Raw genomic sequence first — 20,850 nt, 5'->3', positions numbered from 1 at the left:
CTTGCTGAAGTCCAGAAAGACTACATCCACCATAACACCTGTGTCCAGTGCTTTTGTGACCTGATCATAAAAGGCTATCAGGTGGGTCTGACAGGACCTGCCCTAATGAAACCATGTTGGTTGCCCTTGAGCATCATCCCTGCTGCTGGCCCATCACAGACGTGCTCCTTGATAATCACTGTAATGTGCCCTCATGCCCAGTGTCTGAACAAGTTGACAGAGCACTTTGTACAAATGTTGCTGGGTTTTTGGTTGTAGCCATGTTGGTCTAAGGACACAGGCAGGTAAGGTTCTTTGGGTAGATGTGATATCTTTTATTAGACCAACTGAGTAGCTGAAAAAAAGTTCTTTGCAAGCTTTCGACTGAAATCGCCCTTCTTCAGGCATAGGAAGTCCTGCTTTTCTGAGACTCCAAGGAATGAAAGAAGCTAAAAGTATGACAGGATGTCAGTGAGAATGTAAATAGGTGGAAATTAGGAAAACAAAAGGTAGAAAAGGGAAGGGAGGGGAAAATACGAGGGTGAGGAACTCCAAAGGTAAGTAAGTGAGGCTACTGTAGTAGCTTTCCAAGGTAGAAAAGAGACTGGCTGAAAAAGTAAATAGCTGGAAATTAGGAAGACACAGGGTAGAAAAGGATGGGGGCTAAGGGGAATGTCAGGCAGGCTGTGTGTCACAAGTCAAATGTCTATATTAAGTCCATGATTTTTTGTATCCAGTAGATTTATGAAGTGAAGTTTGTAGGCTCATCTAAAAAAGGTGTTTTGTAAGTTCCCTTCAAGCATTAGACCTGAGAGATTGGAGAGGGAGTGTTTGTCTTGTGAGAAGTGTGCCCCCATAGGTAATTGAGTATTCTTGTCTTTGATAGATTTTCATAGATTTCATAGACATCAGGGCTGGAAGGGACCTCGGGAGATCATCGAGTCCAGCCCCCTGCCCAAAGGGCAGGAAGTCAGCTGCGGTCATAGGATCCCAGGAAGATAAGCATCCAATTTACTCTTGAAGGTGTTCAATGTAGGTGCTTGAACCACCTTCGCTGTCAGGCTGTTCCAGACCTTGGGGGCTCGGACAGTAAAGAAATTCTTCCTTATGTCCAGCCTGAAACGGTCTTGCAGGAGTTTGTGACCGTTCAACCTCGTCATCCCTTGGGGCGCTCTGGTGAACAAACATTCCCCTAGATCCTGGTGGTCACCCCTGATAAATTTATAGGTGGCCATCAGATCACCTCTGAGCCTACGCTTTTCCAGGCTAAAGAGTCCCATGTCTCTCAGCCTGTCATCGTAAGATCTGTTTTCCTGACCTCTGATCATGCGCGTGGTTCTCCTCTGGACTCTCTCAAGCTTCTCCACATCCTTTTTGAATTGTGGAGCCCAAAACTGGACGCAGTACTCCAGCTGTGGCTTCACTAAGGCCAAGTACAAGGGGAGAATGACGTCCCGGGATTTGCTCGAGAAGCATCTATGGATGCACGCCAGCGTTTTGGTCGCTTTATTGGCTGCAGCATCGCATTGCAGGCTCATGTTTATCTTGTGGTCAATGATGACCCCCAAGTCTCTTTCTTCTGTAGTGCTATCCAACGTAGCACTGCCGAGCCTATAAGGGTGCTGCAGGTTTTTCCTCCCAAGGTGGAGAACCTGCAGGTTTTTCCTCCCAAGGTGGAGGGTTGTTAAGAGCACATCCCCTTCTCTTTCACCTGGTGGAATGGAGGAGGGGAAGCTGCAAAGCCCACAGCTGCACTGGGAAAGGCCTCATAGGCTGACAGATAAGGTTGAACACAGCAGGAGGAAGGTGAGTAGGTTCTGACCAATCCTTCTAGATGTGCTTGTAATGGGATGGAGCTATACAAATTCCTTCTATGGGCAAGATACAGCCTGGGGAGCTCAGCTTAGCTCAGAGGTTTCGATACCTGCCCCATGTGAGTGTACTTCCTTAGGGCTACTGAAGACTGGGTGAAGATCATTTCTTCACTTGTGTATCTACAGAGCTAGTTACACATTTCTGCCACAACGTAGCAGAGCTGAGACCTGCCAAGGCACTATGTGGCAGAGGGCTGCAGGAGATGCAGCATCCATCATTCCAAAAGAGCAGCAACTTCATGAAACTTCTGGTTTACAGTTGGCAGAGAACCTGCTCCAGCATGAACCAGCAGGTGCTTTGCAGCCAGGACACAGCTGGACCTGATCTGATCTACAGTGTTTGGACATCACTTTTATAGAACCCCTGATCCATTACATGACTGACATTCTTCATTCACTGCCAGAATTTTGCATGGCCTTTTCTTCCCTCTGAACCTCGTTCTCACAATCTGATTTCCCTGGCTGATCTTAGTGTGTGTTCATTTTTGTATGCAGTTGTTGTTTGGTTTCTCCTACATATTTTCCACCAGTGCATTTGGTGCACTGGATGAGATTTATTACATGTCTGGAGGTGCAAGTGCAAGATCCAGGAATGGTGATGGTTCTTTTGTGGGGCTTGGTTATTGTGGGAGTGGTGGATTGTTGGCAGGCTTTGCATTTCTTGTCCTGGCATGGTCTGATGGTCATGAGTCAGGGTTAATTTGACTTGGAAATCAGGAGTCTCCTGATTGATTGATTGATTGTTTTTTTCATGAGGGAGTTGGCATTACTGTACTAATTTTAACTTGTTCCATTCAGAAGCAGACCTCAGTCAAATAGTTGTAAAGGAAAAGAAGAGCAGAGAAACCAGGGAGAGGCAGCTGGGTGTGTTCTGCTTAGCAGCAGGTACTCATGCAGTAGAAGAGGAAGTAGAATAAAGGCTTTGAAGCAAAGCCACTGTGAGAACACAGCTTTGGGAATGGTTAAGAGCCATGTAGATTAGCCAGTGAAGGTCATCCTCCTCTGTCTGTCGCTGCTTGTGTCAGTCCAGCTACACCCCTCTCTCTTTCAGTCGCTTGCTATTTGGTTCAACCTGGTCACCCAGGTGACCGGGCTAGGTAGATTTCTGTGGGGAGAGGGATCTCTCTCTCTCTTCTTCTAGCAGCATTTTGGAACAGGACACAAGCAACAACCTCCAGAGAGTCTCTGGATGAATTGGTGAGTAAAAAGCCTGGAAACTAGGTAGTAGATTAGAACTGAGTAATTTGGATGCGTATTAAAAGGGTCTCTGAACCCGGTACCTGTAAGGCTCAACTTACAGGTTATACTCAAGGGCTATAGGCTATACAGGAGGGACAGGATAGGAAGGAAAGGTGGAGGAGTAGCACTCTACATCAAGGAGGAATATACTTCCTCGTTAATTAGCAAGGGGGTAGAGGGGGGGCACTCTGAGGTGCTCTGGGTTAGAGTAAAAGGCAGTCCAGGGGAGAGAGACTTAACGGTGGGAGTCTACTATAGACCTCCCAACCAGGGAGAAGAGCTCGACCAGGAATTCTTAGGTCAGCTCACAGAGGCAGTGAGGGCTAAGGATGTGGTCATCATGGGGGACCTGAACTTCCCAGACATCTGCTGGGAGGAGCAGTCAGCCAAGTCTGATCGCTCACGTCAGTTCTTAGCCAGAGTGCAGGACCTCCATCTAACCCAGGAGGTGCACAGCCCCACCAGGGGAGACGCCTTGTTGGACCTGGTGCTGGCCACAGGTGATGACCTGGTGAGGGGGCTGCGGGTGATGGGCCACCTGGGAGACAGTGATCATCGCTTGCTGGAATTCACCATCCAGCGTAAGGTGGCAAAGGGCTGCAGCAAGGCAACAGCCCTAGACTTTAGGAGGGCTGACTTCAACAAGCTAAGGAGGATCGTTGGGGAAGCGCTGAGGACCCAGAAGGGAAGGGAATCAGATGTCGAAGGTGAGTGGTTGCTCCTTAAGGAGACGATCCTCCATGCCCAAAGGGAGGTAATCCCAACAAGGGTCAAAGGGAGCAGGAGGGCACATAAACCCCCATGGCTCACTAGGAGCATCCGGGAATGTCTCCTTGCTAAAAGGGAGGCATACACCCAATGGAGGGATGGGGTCATCACCAAGAAGGACTATGTTACAGTCGCCCGAGGATGTAGGGGGGCAGTCAGGAGGGCCAAGGCAGAGATGGAGATAGGACTAGCTTCCCGGATTAAGGACAATAAGAAGTCCTTCTTCAAATACATAGGGGGTAAAAAGAGGGTCCCGGGTAATGTGGGGCCCCTGCAGGACACGATGGGCAACTTAGTCATCACGCCAGATGACAAAGCTAACATATTTAACGATTTCTTTGCCTCTGTCTTCCTAAGTAGGGACCAGTTCAGCCACCTCCCTGCTGGGCCCCCCTCGGGCCCCGGGAGAGACACGCCTGGGCCACGGGTTAGCGAGGATTTAGTTAGGGTACTTCTGGAGAGGCTGGACGTGTTCAAGTCCGCTGGTCCGGACGATCTTCACCCTAGGGTTCTACAGGAACTGGCCGAGGTCATTGCGGGACCCCTGGCGCGGCTCTATGAGCACTCGTGGTGCTCTGGTGAGGTGCCGGAGGACTGGAAGAGGGCCAATGTGGTCCCTATCTTCAAAAAGGGAAAAAAAGAGGACCCGGGAAATTACAGGCCAGTTAGTCTTACCTCAATCCCGGGTAAGCTCTTTGAAAAAATTATCCTGGCACACATCCAGGAGGGCCTTGCGGGGGAATGCATGCTCAGGGGCAACCAACATGGGTTCATCAGTGGCAGGTCTTGTCAGACCAACCTGGTGGCCTTTTACGATCAGGTCACCAAATCATTAGACGCAGGGGTTGCTGTGGATGTAGTCTTTCTGGACTTCCGGAAGGCTTTCGACACTGTCTCTCACCCTGTCCTCATCAAAAAGCTGGGAGACTGTGGTGTCGATGCCCACACAGTCAAATGGGTCGCCAACTGGTTGGAGGGCCGCACCCAGGGGGTGGTAGTGGATGGGTTCTTCTCGACCTGGAAGGACGTGGGCAGTGGGGTTCCGCAGGGCTCGGTCCTCGGGCCCGCACTGTTCAACATCTTCATCAGTGACTTGGATGAGGGGGTAGAAAGCACCCTGTTCAAGTTTTCTGATGACACTAAGATGTGGGGGGATGTGGGTGCACTAGAAGGGTGCAATAGGCTACAAGCTGACCTTGACAGGTTGCAACGGTGGGCGGATGAGAATAGGATGGGGTTTAACACTGATAAGTGCAAGGTGTTGCACATGGGGAGGAAGAACCAGCACCACACTTACAGGTTGGGGAACTCCCCTCTTGCCAGCACGGAGACGGAAAAGGATCTTGGAGTCGTCATTGACTCCACGATGAACATGCGCCGGCAGTGTGGGGAGGCAGTCAAGAAGGCCAACTGTACCCTGTCATGCATCCACAGATGCATCTCGAGCAGGTCCAGGGAGGTGATCCTCCCCCTCTATGCAGCACTGGTCAGGCCGCAGCTGGAGTACTGCGTCCAGTTCTGGGCGCCACACTTCAAGAGGGACGTGGACGATATGGAAAGAGTTCAGAGGAGGGCCACTCGTATGATCAGGGGGCAGCAGGGCAGGCCTTATGAGGAGAGGCTACGGGACCTGAACCTGTTTAGCCTCCACAAGAGAAGGTTAAGGGGGGACCTTGTGGCCTGCTACAAACTGGTCAGGGGGGATCAGCGGGTATTGGGGGAGTCCCTGTTCCCCCGTGCGCTGCCAGGAGTGACGAGGAATAATGGTCACAAGCTGGCGGAGGGTAGGTTTAGATTAGATATTAGGAGGCGCTACTTCACAGTCAGGGCGGCTAGGGCCTGGAACCAGCTTCCAGGGGAAGTGGTGCAGGCTCCTAGCCTGGGGATTTTTAAAAGGAAGTTAGATGAGCACCTTGCCGGGGTCATCTGACCCCGGTGCTCTTTCCTGCCAAGGCAGGGGGTCGGACTAGATGATCTACCTAGGTCCCTTCCGACTCTAGCTACTATGAAACTACTGTGGTTTGCTCCAAGTGTTTTGCTAACTCCTTAGTCTACCCTCCCCACCAACACTATTTTACCTGTTCAATAAAGGTGTTGGGTTACAGCATGACTAGCTGTTTCGCTGTGTTAAGAGGCCTTTCTGCTCCCCACAGATCTTGGCTGTTTATTGTTTCCTTCAGTCATACCTGAGGTTACCCTGGGGGCCTTCAGGCTAAAAGAAGCACTCAGACAGACATATTACCAGTGGGAAAAGTACCCCCAGGGCTTGCAGGGTCTATGTACCCCGGGGTGCAGAGAACCCTTACAGAGACCAGCGCCCATGTGGTGGGAGTGTTACCCCAGGCTTGCGGGAGTTCTCCAAAAAGGGGGCTGGCTGGCTGTAGGCTCCCCAGGGGAGACTCCTGAAGCATGGTTTTGGGCATGGCACAGTGAGGTGGGTGGCTCTGTGTAATAGTGCCCCTTACTGTGCCACCACACAAGGCTCATCCAGAAGTGGATCCAGCGGGGTGCAGTAGTACAACTGTACCTCCCTTTCAAGTTTGGGTGGAGCAGGAATCAAATGCAACTGCCTGGGAATGACAGCAGCTTTTCTATTCAGGCAGCACGGAGGGACTCAGTTTACTTCACTGATTCCTGCTAATCTCAGCTGCTAACGACCCTCTCTGCTTTTTAACCTCTTGAAGCATCATTTATCCTTTCTTCTGCAATTCTGTCTGTTAGCCATTCCTGGCAATATATCTTGCGTTTCACAGCCCTGCAGACTGTTTTTATTCCTAGCTAAAAGCCTTCATTCATGTGTGGTAACATTAACTCAGGTGAACTTTTAACTCGGGTATCGAAATGGCTAAGAGTGAAGTGTTGGATGCACTGTCAGGATGCTCAAGAAAGCTAGATTTTGTTTTACAAATCTGAATAAGAGATGTACATTTTACCTATATTGACTACAGCACTAATACAACAATATGTTTGGACTAGTTTGCTTAGTTTTTTCTATTTTTTAACTTAATATGTAATCTAGCAAATTAGTGTGCATTCTAATAAAGTTTTGTTTTTTTGCTTTGCTCTTCAATGAATAATGTAGCAGTGTGCCCCTAACATGTTAGTAAATTTTCTAGTTTCTCTTTAATTGGAGAAAAATGTGATATTGCACCACACCATTGGCACCCCCTTTTTCAAGAGCCCAGATCTGCTTGATGGGCTTACCACAAGTCCTGTGGCATAGACTCGGGGGAGGGGGAGGAGGGGGGAGGGGGCATCCTGCCCTTCCCTTCCCTTCCCTTTCCCTCCCCCATCCTCCTTTGACACGCCACAGGATGCAGAACTGTGCCTACCATGGGAAAAACCCAGAGGGGGGGAGACACTGAGCTCAACCCCTCCTCTCCATAGGCTGTGGGACCCAGGGTTGCCTAGCTTCTATAGCTGTGGGGGGAAGGGAAGTTGGGAGGGGGAGGACGGGCAGGAGTATTTTGGTACCCCTGTTGAGGCTGCTGCTCAGCTGCAGCAGTATGAGCACAACAACAGGCACAGGAGCTGCTGCCAAAGCAGAGAGTCAGGGAGGTAAGAGCCTTTGCACTCAAGCCTGCAGTCACCAGTAATAAAACAATACTCTGCCCAGAGCATACAGGAGCTTGCTACGCCTCTGGTGTTGCCTTTCTCTAAGTAGAAGGAATTATGTTCATCTTCTGCACAGCGCCTGCAGCATGTTCCTGGTGTCAGGCTGCTGTTGAAGGAACACAACTTTGTGAAGCCTTTCCAAGTTGAAAATTCTGCAGGAAGGGAGGTACTTTTGTGTGGTTTAGCTGAAGGAAAGAAAAAAGAACCCTTACCTCGCTGGATCTTCAGACTAATTTTTACAAAGCTGTCTATGCGAGAAGGGTCATGTTCTAAGTGTCTTAGACTGCTGTTTTGATCTCTTGTATACATTATTAATAATAATAATAGTAATAATAATTACATTTTAAAGGGGCTATTTTTGAGAAATGTTTATACAGCAAAAGCACTTGCAGCTCCTGAACCTAAACTTTTGTAACCTCTGCCTGGTCTCTTCTTTGGGACAGCTCTCTGAAGATGCTAGAGCAAACATAAGAGAGGGTAGCTCTGGGGTTGCATGTTTCCAAATTTTTCTGGGTGTATGTTATAAGGAAGTAGCCCCTGACAGCTGAGAAGTTGTAGCACAGTATTTTCATTTTGAGACTTCCAGCAAAGAAAGCTATGCTGCCACTGCAGGACTATGATGAATGGTGGTTCTCCCCAGAGCACTTCGGGACTGCAGACAGCTGGAAATAAATGTTGGAGAAATTCTGCTTTTGTTGCAGGCCATCTTTCAGAATGATGTATGACTTCGTAACAAAAACAAATGCCTTCACTAGAGCTGGAAAAACTGCTGCCCTGGGATATAAAGTAACATGGAAAATGTAATAATACTGTTATGTAAATTCATGCCATGGCTGTACCTTGAGTGCTGTTAGGTGCTGGTTCTCTCTTCCAAAATTAGAAAAATATCGCAAAACATAAAGAGACAGAAAGTGTTGTGAGAGAGAGGGACAATGAAAATAATTGGAGTCAGTAAAGGCAGTTTGGTTCGGAAAAGAGCCAGGGAGTGAGGGAAGTTACTAACGTTATGGTTCACTGGCTGGGGTACTGGATTGGCATTTGGAGGGTCTCAGTTGTATTTCTGCCTCTGCTGTTAATCTGTTTTGTGACCTTGAACAGGCCACTTGGCTCAGTTCCTGGTGCCTCAATTTCCCCATCTGTAAATATGGGAATAAGTACCATGGGAGGGTGTTTGATGTAATAAAAAGATGGCTTAATGTAGGTAAAAAGAAACTGTTTGGGGTTTTTAGTACAGCAAAATACTTTGAAATAAAAACAAATATCCATGAGAGAGAAAGTAAGAGAGGTATTGAGAGTGAGTACCTCCCCACCCATGCCTTATTGGCATAAACACCTGTGTTTTTATGTCCACTGTTACTCTGATGGATGCTGCTCCAGTACTGATCTTTTGTAGCTGGCTGTCAAGTTATCGTGCAGAGCAGTTAATGCATGGCCAAGACCACCTGTACCTCATCACTTCTGGGCAAGAGAGTTCTACTGCTAGGGCTAGAGCAGCCACCCCAAGCTCAACAGGAGCCATGATTAGGTTGGAAGTGGTGCATTGTGGGAATGGCTGCACTTTGCCTGAGGAGAGAACCATTTCTCCCAAGACAATTGCAATGTCTTTTCATAGCTATAGTGACCCTTCAAAGTAGATGAGCAGTCCTTGTGAATTATAGCCATTGCAGTCTTAATAGCTGCACTGTACAGTAGGGGTGTGTGAAACGGGTCCTATTCGATTTGGATTTGGCCCAAATTGGGGACAGTGAATCGATTCATTGATTTGGATTGCTGTCCCTGATTTGATACGGCCAAATCTGAATCTGAAGATTTGATGCTGATTCGGAGAATCGGCGATTTGGACATAGACAGCTTTAAATGTTTTTTCTACGTACCTCAAGGTACCAGGTGAGTCATGAATGCTGTGATGCTGGGGCAGGTGGAGCGTCCCACAGGAGCGCGGGGAGGCCCCTATGTGCTCAGCGGTGAACCCAGAAGTGGACTGGAAGTACTTCTGGTTCTGCCAGGGAGTGCACAGTGGCCCCCCCCCCAGCTGCCTCTGCTCTCGGTGGTGAAAGAACAGTTTAGGGACTATTTAAAAAAGCTGGACTTATACAAGTCCATGGGGCTGGGTGCAATGCAGCTTAGGGTACTGAGGGAGTTGGCTGATGTGATTGCAGAGCTACTGGCCATAATCTTTGAAAACTCATGGTGATCGGGGAGGTCCCCGACGATTGGAAAAGGGCAAATATAGTGCCAATCTTTAAAAAAGGGAAGGAGGAGGACCTAGGGAACTACAGCCAGTCAGCCTCACCTCAGTCCATAGAAAAATCATGGAGCAGCTTCTCAACGAATCCATTTCTAAGCACTTGGAGGAGGAGAAGAAAGTGATCAGCAGGGATCATGGTTTTCTCCGATTTTAAAAACGGCAAATTCTCTGATTTAAAAACCCAAAATCCATGATACAAATTAAAAGCCCCCCACAGCCCTCCCCAGTGCTGCTGGTGCCCTGCACTCCTCCCCCCCAGCCTCTTCAGCCCTCCTCAAGCCCCTCACTGCCTCATAACAGCCCCCCAGACCCACAGCTGCATATGAGTCACCCCTCCCCAGGCAGCTGGCTGAGCGGCATATGTGTGGCCTGCACATGGTGGGCACCACAGCACCACACCCCGCATCACTTGCCTGCAAAGCCCCCTGCAGAGGGGCACCCCTGCCATCACCCCCCAGCCCTGACCCCCTGATCCTGGCTGCAGTGTGCTGCCTGGGGCCTGCAGCACCCCCTGCTCTCCCAGCCCCCCTCCCCAGCCCTGCCCCACAACCCCCAAGCCCCACTTACCTTTAGGATCCAGGGGCGAAGGGTGAGCCTAAGTCTAAACCTGAGCCTAGCTCTGCCCTTCCCCTTCTCCCTCTCACTCTGGGTAGGGCTGGGGTTTTCCCGCCCTTTCTGAAATCAGCTCTTGCAGGCTGGAGCTGTGCCAGCCTGCAAAAGCTCTTTGCAAAAGCAGAAAATCCATGGATTTTTCTGCTAAAAGGGGAAATCTGTGGTTTTCTCCATTTTCCCATGGAAAACGGAAAACCTGGATCCCTGGTGATCAGGAACAGTCAGCATGGTTTCACCAAGGGCAAGTCATGCCTGACCAACCTGATTGCCTTCTTTGGGATGACTGGCTCTGTGGATGCAGGAAAAGCAGTGATTATGCCTTGACTTTAGCAAGGCTTTTGATACCATTTTCCACAGCATTCTTGTAAGCAAGCTAAGGAAGTGCAGGTTGGATGAATGAACTGTAAGGTGGATAGACAGTTGGCGGGATTGTTGGGCTCAGTGGGTGGTGATCAATGGCTCCAATGTCTAGTGATCAATGGCTCAATGCAGCTGGTATCAACTGGAGTGCCCCAGGGGTTGGTCCTGGGGCCAGTTTTGTTCAATATCTTCATTAACGATCTGGAAGATGGGATGGATTGCACCCTCAGCAAGTTCGTGGATGATACCAGGCTGGGGGGAGTAGTAGATACACTAGAGGGTAGGGCTAGAATTCAAAGAGACCTTGACAAATTGAAGGATTAGGCTGAAAGAAATGTCCTGAGGTTCAATAAGGAAAAGTGCAAAGTCCTGCACTTAGGACAGAAGACTTCCATGAACCCGTACAGAGTTGGGACTAACTGACTAAGCAGCAGCTTTACAGAAAAGGACCTTGGGGGTTATAGTGGACAATAAGCTGGGTATGAGTCAGCAGCGTGCCCTTGTTGCCAAGACGGCTAACAGCATACTGGGCTGCATTCACAGAAGTGCTGCCAGCTGATGGAGAGAGGTAATTATTCCCTACTATTTTGCACTGGTGAGGCCGCATCTGTAGTACCGTGTCCAGTTTTGAACCCCTCCCTATAGAAAGGATGTGGACAAGTTGGAGAGAGTCCAGCTGAGGACAATGAAAATGGTTAGGGGCTGGTGTGCATGACTTCCGAAGAAAGGCTGAGGGAACTGAGCTTATTTAGTAATGAGAAGAGGAGATGGGGGATTTGATAGCAGCCTTCAGCTACCTGCAGGGTGGTTCCAAAGAGGATGAAGCTGGGCTGTTCTCAGCGGTGCCTGTAAAGCTTTGTGATGCTTTAAAAGGTCTTCAAGAACACTTTAACCCTTCAGGTGAACAGAGAGATGCAAGTTGTGATTGCCTCTGGTCACAAATGGACACCAAGACCCAAGAATCCTGGTTTCCAGTCTCCCTGTGCTTCCCAGCACTGCTTTGGGTTGAGGGTCCCTGCCTCACATAAGGAAAGGAGAAAGCAATTGTAAAGTAAAAGAGCTGGCTCTTCCTCCCCCTTTCCATGTGGTATTTGCAGCTAGATAGGGGCAGTTTCTTTTCTTCTGTGATTTTGGCTCCAGTAGGCTGCTCCATAGTAGCACTGGCCTGATTTTTACCTTGTATGGCCAAGAACAATGCTGTTGCAGCCTAGGCATAGCTAAAGGTGTGGTTGCTCTAGGCCAGGGGTGTCAAAAATACGGCTTGGAGGCTGGATCATCTGGCTCTTGGTGCTGCCTGTCAGTCTCAGAGTAGACCCTCGTGCCACATGTGGTGTGCTCTGAGTTGTCTCCCTGTGCTGCATGGGCACGTGGGACTGGGACAGGCATGCCCTGCATGCAGCACATGAGGCTGGTCTGGCCTGCTTGCTGCAGACAGGCCCCTAAGCCATTCACCTGGCCCATGGGACCTGATGAGCTTGATACTGCTCATCTAGACAGTGTTACATCTTGAGCTCTTCATTTTACTGGTCTATTTAACCTACTTGAATGCTTCCCTCCAAGCTGTGGAGAGGCTAAGACGTGTGCTGGCAGTTAGACTCAATGTGCTATTGCTTAATTTCCACTTTGTTTTTCCTGGTAGCTCTACTTACCCCAGTGAGAGGGGACTGAACGTGCTTTTTGTCTGGAGCCAGGTGAAACTGTATTCTTGGAAATTCGTCTGCAGTAGTTCTGTGAAGTTGCTTTTCCAAGTGTGGGTGATGTCGGAAGGGGTTGTACATAATAGAACAAACAAAACCACTGCACCCCTTATGCAGATTGTGACATCACAGAGCAAATGATTTGCACCAGATAAAGCACTGGAAAACTCCTGTCTACCACCAGTTCATCCACACCTAACCTGATTGCCTGCAAAGCACATGGGAAGCAATGCAGAATACTTGTCATGAGCAGAGGTGATATGTTTTATCTCTAGACCAACACAGCTACAACCTGGATACCTTGTCATGAGCAAGCACTTGTGTGTAATTTCCAGTGAAGAGGGAGAGAAAAATGATCAATAGCTTTTCAAAAGAAACAATAATCCATCTTTTTATTCTTTTAATTCATTTTTCCACTTAACAGTCACGTTCTCATTTTATCTTTTAAAGAAACAATTGGTTCTCAAGTTTATTTTGGTTCACTCCATTCCCAGTTTAATACCTGGCCATGGCAGTGACAGCTAGTGAAACGTCATGATTCCCCAGCGTGTACTGTAGTTTGGTGATTTTTTTTCTGGGATGCATGATTTATTTATTTATTTTTAATGTACACATTTTTAGTGAAATTCCGGGTGTGGAGGGTGAGGGGAGAAATCATCCTTTCTAGGGACTGCAAGTCAGATTCACTCCCTGTAGAACTTCTGGAGTTCACTGCAGTTGCAGCAGGGATTCATTTGCCTTGCGTGCATGTTGTGTTTTTTAAATCAACATACGTAACACAAACTTTTTTGCATACTTACTAACAGATCGTTCAGAACCTGTTTGTTATCTTTAAGACCCACTTGATCAACTGCTCATCACCTGTGTTTGTTTAGTTTAAATTCCAGAACTGACCATAGAATAATGGCGTAGAGTAATAGAGGTCTCTGGGATTTTCCCCCTGCTATTTTTATTTCCAATGCTTTGGGGAATTGGGTTTCTAAGACTTTTATTTCTTCAAGTCATGAATGCTGAAAGATTGTTGGGGGGGGTGTTAATTTTGTGTTTATCCTTCTGCTTCTAACTCAAGGGTAATAATGAACCTGAACTTCCCTACAAATCTGAAGCTAGATGCAATTGCAAAACTCCCCCTGCAGTGTCATTTTACAGTACCTATTGCAGAGTTAACACAAATATCCATCCAGTCAATCTGAGCTGCAAACTAGTTTACATTTTCCCCTGTCAAAAGGGCAAAATGAAGTGGATACTAAGAAAGGGTGAAAAGCAGCACCCCAGGACTTAGTTTGCAGTCAGCAATGAAACAAAGGGGAACTGAAGGAATCCTAGCTAGTCAGGTCCTTTCATGCATTCTGTTTGCTCTGCAGAAGCAGCTTATCTTAAACTTTGGCAATGTTTTCTATTAGCCCAATTATTCCAATTCAATTTTTCAAAGGGAAGGTCATGACTTTTTCCTATTTCTTCCCATTTTTCATTCTATAGAGGTAATTATTCCTCAGTTTTACAATCCTGTAGTGGCACTTCTCTTCCAAACTAGAGCTGAACTCACTGTAATTTCATTTATCTGTGTTTTTTCCCAGCTGCCTTTTGGGGAGATATCGCTTTAGATGAAGAGGATTTGAAGCTGTTTCAAATAGACAGAACTATTGACTTAAAGCATTCAGATGGCAGCACAAGACATACTACAGGTAAGTGCAGGCCATAGGCGTGGGGCAGTTTATTTTTACTTTGGTGTTATTGTAAGACTAGATCTGAGGCAGCAGTCCCTCAATCTTACTTGCATGAGCATGTTGCTAGATCCACTGAAGTGCGTGGGAGGAACTTTGATTCTACACTTGTTGAAGTAGCAGTCTCTCAGCAATTTAGAGGCTCAGTAGTTAAGGCCAAGTTGCATTTTGCACTTAAAGCTTGGATACAGTCAGGGGCGATGCGGGTGCATGTGCACCCCTGTGGGCAGTTGCCGCTCACCACCCTGCCACTGGTCTGCGGGTGGTCCATGATTGTCCCTGGCTGCCGCTGATCCATGATTGCCCCTGGTCACTGATCCACGGTCAGTGCTCACCCCCCATCACCCCACCCCCGCTGCTGGCAGCGTCTGTGGGAGCCCACTGCTGGGCTCCCGCTGCCATGTTCCTGCCGCTGCCTGCGCAGCCGCACCCTGCCAGCCACCGGGGGTACACGCCGTTCAAGGATGCAATCTGTCTTGTATGAAAAACAATTATCCATATCTGTAGCACTGTGCTCTTTGAGCATAGAATGAATTTTCTGCAAACATGCGAGTACATTTAAGGTAAGAAATCCACTTTAACTTATTCTGGAAAAAATTTGCAAGACGCAAGGATTTTTCGTCTTTTAGTTTTTGTTTCTTTAAGGGGAGAGTTCCTGCCCAACTGCATAGCTGGGATAATGTTAGACAAGCTTTTGAATGTGAGGCCACTGCGGATCTGAGGAGGAAAAGCACAGTGGTTTATGATCAAGAACGCTGGGTGCAGCTGTGGAAAGGGTGGGGAGAAATTTCCAGGGGAGGGTTTTTATCACTTGCAGTGCGTGCATGAATTGAATAGGGCCCGCTTCACACCCCCCTAATGTCAACCACAAAATAGCAGCATGAAATATACCACCTGTGTCTCGGCCACAAATTTGGGGCATTTGTGCCATGACAAGGGGCATGGGTTTTTATAGTGGCACAAAGGTAATATCTGTTTACACCCTTAGTCAGTTTTCTTTTGGAATAGCCACTTGGTTCAGTGCTAGCTCACTCACTGCACCCTAGCCAACAATCACTATCAGAGCACTTGCACGGTCAAGCTGAGAGAGCTGATGGCATGTCTGCTTGTTACTAGGATGAGGTAACTGCATCTTGCATCTCAAGAATCTGTACTAAGGTTGCATTAATTTCAACGGACTAAATGAGCCAAGATAGTCAACAGTGTTAATGTGACCCCGTCATTGTACACCCCTTAACAGTTGAGGCTCAAGGCTTCAAGCACAGAGACTTCTTGCTTAGGGCCAGGCAGACAATTGCCAAAAAATTCCTTTAAAGGAGTAAGGAAGAGTTTCAGCATATGAAAAGTGAAGAATTTAAAGACATCTTTCATTTTAGCACTATTAGTGCAATTGCCTTTTAGCTGGAGGCAATTTTTATTGAAGAAAAAAACCCAAACAAACCCTGTTTCAGTCTTTCAGATGGTACTAAATATGGTAATAACAGCCTAACACAGGTGACACCGAGGTTGTAATTACCTGTGCAGGACCTCCAATATTCTAGCAACGGAGAAAATAAACAGTCCAACATGACTCTCGGAGCCAAGGATGAGGTTTCAAAGATGGCAGCGAGGCTGAAAGAAAATATTATTGCTTGTAAATTGAGTAGATTTTATCTGACGTCACCAAGAAACATCTAGCCCCAAAACAGCAGTTTTAGTGTATCAGATTCCAGAACTGAACCCCACAGAGCACAATGGAGAACAGAGACTGAAGTACTGAGTGATGAAATGGAAGAGACTGAACAAGGAAATCCCAGGACTCGTGTTTGGACAAGTTAGACTGAACAAAACACGTCAGGACAGATCTTAGAAAGAACCCTGCACTGGCCTTCAGAGCTTCTATGAGGACAAACTAGCTAGTAGTTCTGATCAGGCTATCCCTATTACAGATGCATTTCTCATGATTTTGATACAGAATTAATCTGTTCTTGCTTGGAAATATTCTAAAATTTCAGCATTGAGAAGTTTTAAGCTGAGCCAATAGCATATGAGCACATCAAAACGCACAAATGGTAAAAATATATTTGCCTTGAGCCTGAACTTGCCATTTTGTCTCTTCTGGGATTCTCAACAAATTGAAAAGATCCACTATAGCTACCAAATAAGAGGCTAGCTATGGGCTCAACTGTACAGACCTTACAAAGGCAGCACTATTGGACTAAACAAGGTTTCTCAGATGAGTAAACATTTCCAGATCAGACCCAATACAACAAAAGGTTTTAAGTAATCAGTGCTGGAAGGAACCTCAATCACTCTCTGGTCCAACCCCCAGAGATGCAAATTTAGCCATCCCAGACATCTGCCTCTCCAGCCTCTTGTAGAATCCCCTCCACTGGAGGTTTCCAACAACTTCTTTTGTCACTATAATCCATAGCCAGTTTCTTTAGGCAGTTTGTTCCATGGTCCTATTGTTCTCAGAGGTACGAAGCTTTTCCTGAGATTTCCTGTAATCGGTAGATGTTTTGATCTAGAAGCAGCGGAAGGATTGTACCAATTCAACTAACGAGTTCACTTTGCAAGGAACACGGACGTACAAAAGAGAAAGGAGTTCTCCATAGAGAAATGAAGCAGAAGGCAGTCATGGAAAACTGGGGAGAGGATAGAGTTTGTTCTAGAAAGCAGCATTTACAGTGGAGAATGTTCCTAAATGAAAAGTGGCCAGAAGAAAAGAAAAGACCGAAGAAGTCAGCAGGAGATGAACAGGGAAGAAAATGGGACAGAGCGTGAGGAAGTCTGCAGAGAGTTCTTGAATTAAGTGATGGGAACAACGAACTGCACCATAAAAAGCATGGTGAGCCCTTCACTGGAATGCAGGAGTACCTTGCTCTTAATGGATTTTGTCTCTAATAGCCCTGATTCTCCATTATTTCTCAGAGGCAAAGTTGACAACTCCCATGATTTTGTCACATCTCACAGTATTTGTTTTTTCCTGAAATCTCCAACTGCTGGAATCGGGAAAACCTCAAGTTCTTATGGAATAACTTTCTCCAATTCTGATGATTGCTAAGAAACACTTGAAAGCCGTGATCTAAAGGATACACTGAGGGCTCAAAACCAGAAGAGAAAGTGAATCTGAACGTAGTACTTCTAGGTTTGACTCATGAGTTATTGAAAGTTGCCCCATGAGATCTGAATGCTTGCAGTTGGTAATGCTACAAATAAAGGTCACTGATGGGGCAGTCACATCCCTGTCCTTAGTACACAAGAGAAGTCAGATAGGAGCATTTTATCTTGGGGTCTGAGTAACGGGTCAGAAAGGGAAATCTTAGTGGTGGATGTTGCTGGACTCTCACCTAACCACACATCTAACAAGTGACTGTTACTAGGATCTATAATACAATAGCTGATTTAGCTTGCTTCTGCATCCATATGGCTGAGGGCAAGTGAAACTGGGGGGCATCCAAACCTCAAGCCTCCAGGCTTTGGCCTGCACGGAGAACACTTGCTAAAAGATTTGGAAGTATCTGAAGCCTCAAGCTGAAAAGCTTGGGGTGGAAAACACTTGCCGGTTGTAGGGCCATATGGTTTTCAAACATTTCAAAGGATTTGGAACTGATCTGGCCAGTTCTTTGCACCCCGTTTCAGGAGGGATGTGGACAACATTGAGAGGGTCCAGAGGAGGGCCACCTGCATGATCCGGGGACATCAGGGCAGACCCTACAATGAGAGACTGCGGGACCTGAACCTGTTCAGCCTTCACAAGCAAGGGCTGAGGGGGAGACCTGGTGACTGTCTATAAACTCACTAAGGGGGACCAGAAGGGTTTGGGAGAAACCTTGTTTCCCCTTGCGCCCCCTGGCATAACAAGGAATAATGGCCATAAGTTGTTGGAGAGTAGGTTTAGATTAGACATCTGTAAGAATTACTTCACAGTTAGGGCAGCTAGGATCTGCAGCCAACTTCCAAGGGAAGTGGTGCTGGCTCCTACCCTGGGGGTCTTTAAGAAAAGGCTTGATGCCTACCTGGCTGGACTCATTTGAGCCCAGTTTTTCTCCTGCCCAGGCAGGGGGTGGGACTTGAAGATCTACAAGGTCCCTTCCGACCCGACTTCTATGATTCTATGGCTAATTTGACCTGGGACATGGAAAACATTTCCTTAAAAATAAAAACAATAGCTGATTTAAATTTTAATTAGAGCCCCATCTGTAGGATCTTGGAAGGAATATTCCCTAGCTAGAGCCTGGCAGCTGGAGATGTTCCACAAAGACTAACATAGCATGCATTTTAAAACAGCCCAACAAATCACCAACTGCACAATTATTTCCCCCCTCTCCCCTACAACAGCCAGAAAGTGTTTTCTAGGGACAAGAGAGAGAGAAGAATGGCAGGTCTGGTAGTTTGTTCAGGTCTGCAGCTCTCAGATATGAAGAGATTGTGTGTCTGTATATACGTATTAAGTACTTCCTGCACTATACAACTAATCCGATTAACAGCTTTAGGAAACTTTGAAATGTTATAATTCAAGGGGTCCCATTCATAAAATGTCTCGGGCTGTTTCTGCACAGAGGTCGCATTCTTCCCACTGGAAATAAAAAAAGCACAGAACAGGACTTTCTCCCAAGGAAAGAATGGATTTCCCCCCTCCATCCCATCAATTCATCACCCTCCCCTCTCTCCCCACCATGCTGAAGTGGACCAGACTTTTTCAATTCACACACAGGAGGAGTTAGCCCCAAGTGAGAAGAATCAATCGCTTCACCCCTGTAAAGAATCTGCTGCATGTCAGATTTTTAAGTCTTCTATAGGCTCAGCACAGAGACAAAAAAGCCCATTAGAACATTCATGGAGCTGAACATTCCCCGTTATTGCAAATTAGTAAGAGTAGCAGACACCTAGTGGAAATTAATGAATAATGGGGGAGGGGCCAAATAAGTGACATCATACACCTGGCTGATCAACTGAGAGCTGCACCATGTAATCGGCAAAAAGGAAACTAAGGATTAGGGTCATTTCCTATGGTTTAATGACTGACTGGCAAAAACTGGTGATCCCAGAGTCCAAAGGAGCTGGCCATTCTACTTGTACTGCACAGCCTTAGGTTCCTGCCTAAGTTTAACCAGTTGTGTTGGTGGCAAAAGTATTAGGTGCCTGGGGTGGTATGTTTTGCCACAAAAACTCTTGGCACACAAAAGGGTGAGAGAATCCACGGGAAAGGTGCTGCACAGAGCTCAGTTGCACAGAAGATGAACTCAAGGTATGCAAGAAGCATGCAACATTGTGGGTTAAATTTTGAGGGGTGATGGTAGTTCAGCTGCACTACACATGGATTTTAGAAGAAGTATGCCCTATTGTACCTAGTTTCTTTATCCCACCCTCAGCCTTCCACTCTACTATGCCAACCCCTATCTGGGGAATACCTAGTGAGCAGGATCATAGGAGAGCAGGGCTGGAAGGGACCTCATAAGGTCAACTTGTCCAACCTCCTGCTCAAGGAAGGGTTGTCCCCAACTAAACCACCCCAGCAAATTGTCTACGTAACCAGCTCTTGAAAATTTCTGGGAATGAAGACACCACAACTGCTATAGGTAGCCTTCTCCAAAGCTTGGCCATCCTCATAGTCAAAAAGTTTCATCTTAAACTAGTCCTGTCCCCTACAACCACTTAATAAAGCCTGTCTCCATTCTCTCTCTAATTGCCCTTCAGGTATTGCATCCTTCTTCCATCTCCTCTTCTCCAAACTAAATAATCCCAGTTCTTCTAGTTTTTTTCAGACCTCTGTTCATTTTTCTTGCTTTCCACTGGACTCTAAGTTGTCAAAGTTTTTGCTGAAGTATGGTGCCCAAAACTGGCCAAACTACTCTGGGTGAGGCCTCACCAGTGCTGACTAGAGCAGAAGAATTACTTCCCTTGACTTGCAAACAGCACTTCTGTGAATACATCCCCAGGATTGGGGTTGCCTTTTTTGCAACAAGAGCATGCTGCTGGCTGAATACAAATTCAGCTTATGGTCCACTATAACCCCCAGGTCCTTCTCTACATTATTGTAGTCCCCAGGTCCTTCTCTACAGTACTGTGGTCTAGCCACTCATTCTGCAGTATGTACAAGTACATACAGTTATTCAGTCCTGAGTACAGGACTTTTCACTTATCCTTCTTGAATCTCAGTTGATTGATTGTGGATGATTTATCCAGTCCCCCATCCAAGTCATTCTGGATCCTAGCCTTGCCCTCCAGAGGGTCTGGAACTCTACCCAACTTGGTGATATCCACAAATTTGCTCAGCATGCACTCAATCCCATCATTAATGAAGACGTTAAACAGTATCACAACCAGGACTGACCCCAGAGAAGCCTACTTGATATCTCCTTCCAACCAGACACTGAGTCATTATGACTGCTCATTGAGCACAATGATCCAATCAGTTATACATCCACCTTGTAGCACTTTCATCTAGTTTGCATTTCCTTAGCTTATTAATGAGAATGTCATGGGAGAAGGTGTCAAAAGCCTTGCTAAATTCAAGGTATCTGACATCCACTGCTCTCTGCCAATCCACAGAACTTGCCACGTTATCACAGACAAAATCAGGTTGCTGAGGCATGACATGTTCTTGGTGAATCCATCCTGGCTGTTTCTGACTATCCTATTATCTTCTAGGGTAGCAGTTCCCAAACCCTGATGGATTGAGTACCACCAGTTTAAAATAATACAGCCTTAAGCACCACCAGCAAATTTTTCATACACAGAGGTAACAG

General features: G+C 47.0%; 1 protein-coding gene across 1 annotated transcript in view; it reads left to right on the top strand.

The window, feature by feature from the left end:
* Positions 1–20,850, top strand: part of TLL2 (tolloid like 2) — a 202,671-nt gene that overhangs the window by 48,706 nt on the left and 133,115 nt on the right. Inside the window, exon 2 of the mRNA XM_090058020.1 lies at positions 13,970–14,077. Coding sequence (XP_089914146.1) covers positions 13,970–14,077 — 108 coding nt within the window. The remainder of the gene's footprint in view (positions 1–13,969; positions 14,078–20,850) is intronic.

Source organism: Crocodylus siamensis, chromosome 7 (assembly GCF_052110815.1).
Source record: "Crocodylus siamensis isolate JL-2025a chromosome 7, ASM5211081v1, whole genome shotgun sequence".
Taxonomy (NCBI): Eukaryota; Metazoa; Chordata; order Crocodylia; family Crocodylidae; genus Crocodylus; species Crocodylus siamensis.
The sequence above is the reverse complement of the archived record's forward strand: the minus strand, read 5'-3'. Positions and strand labels throughout refer to the sequence as shown.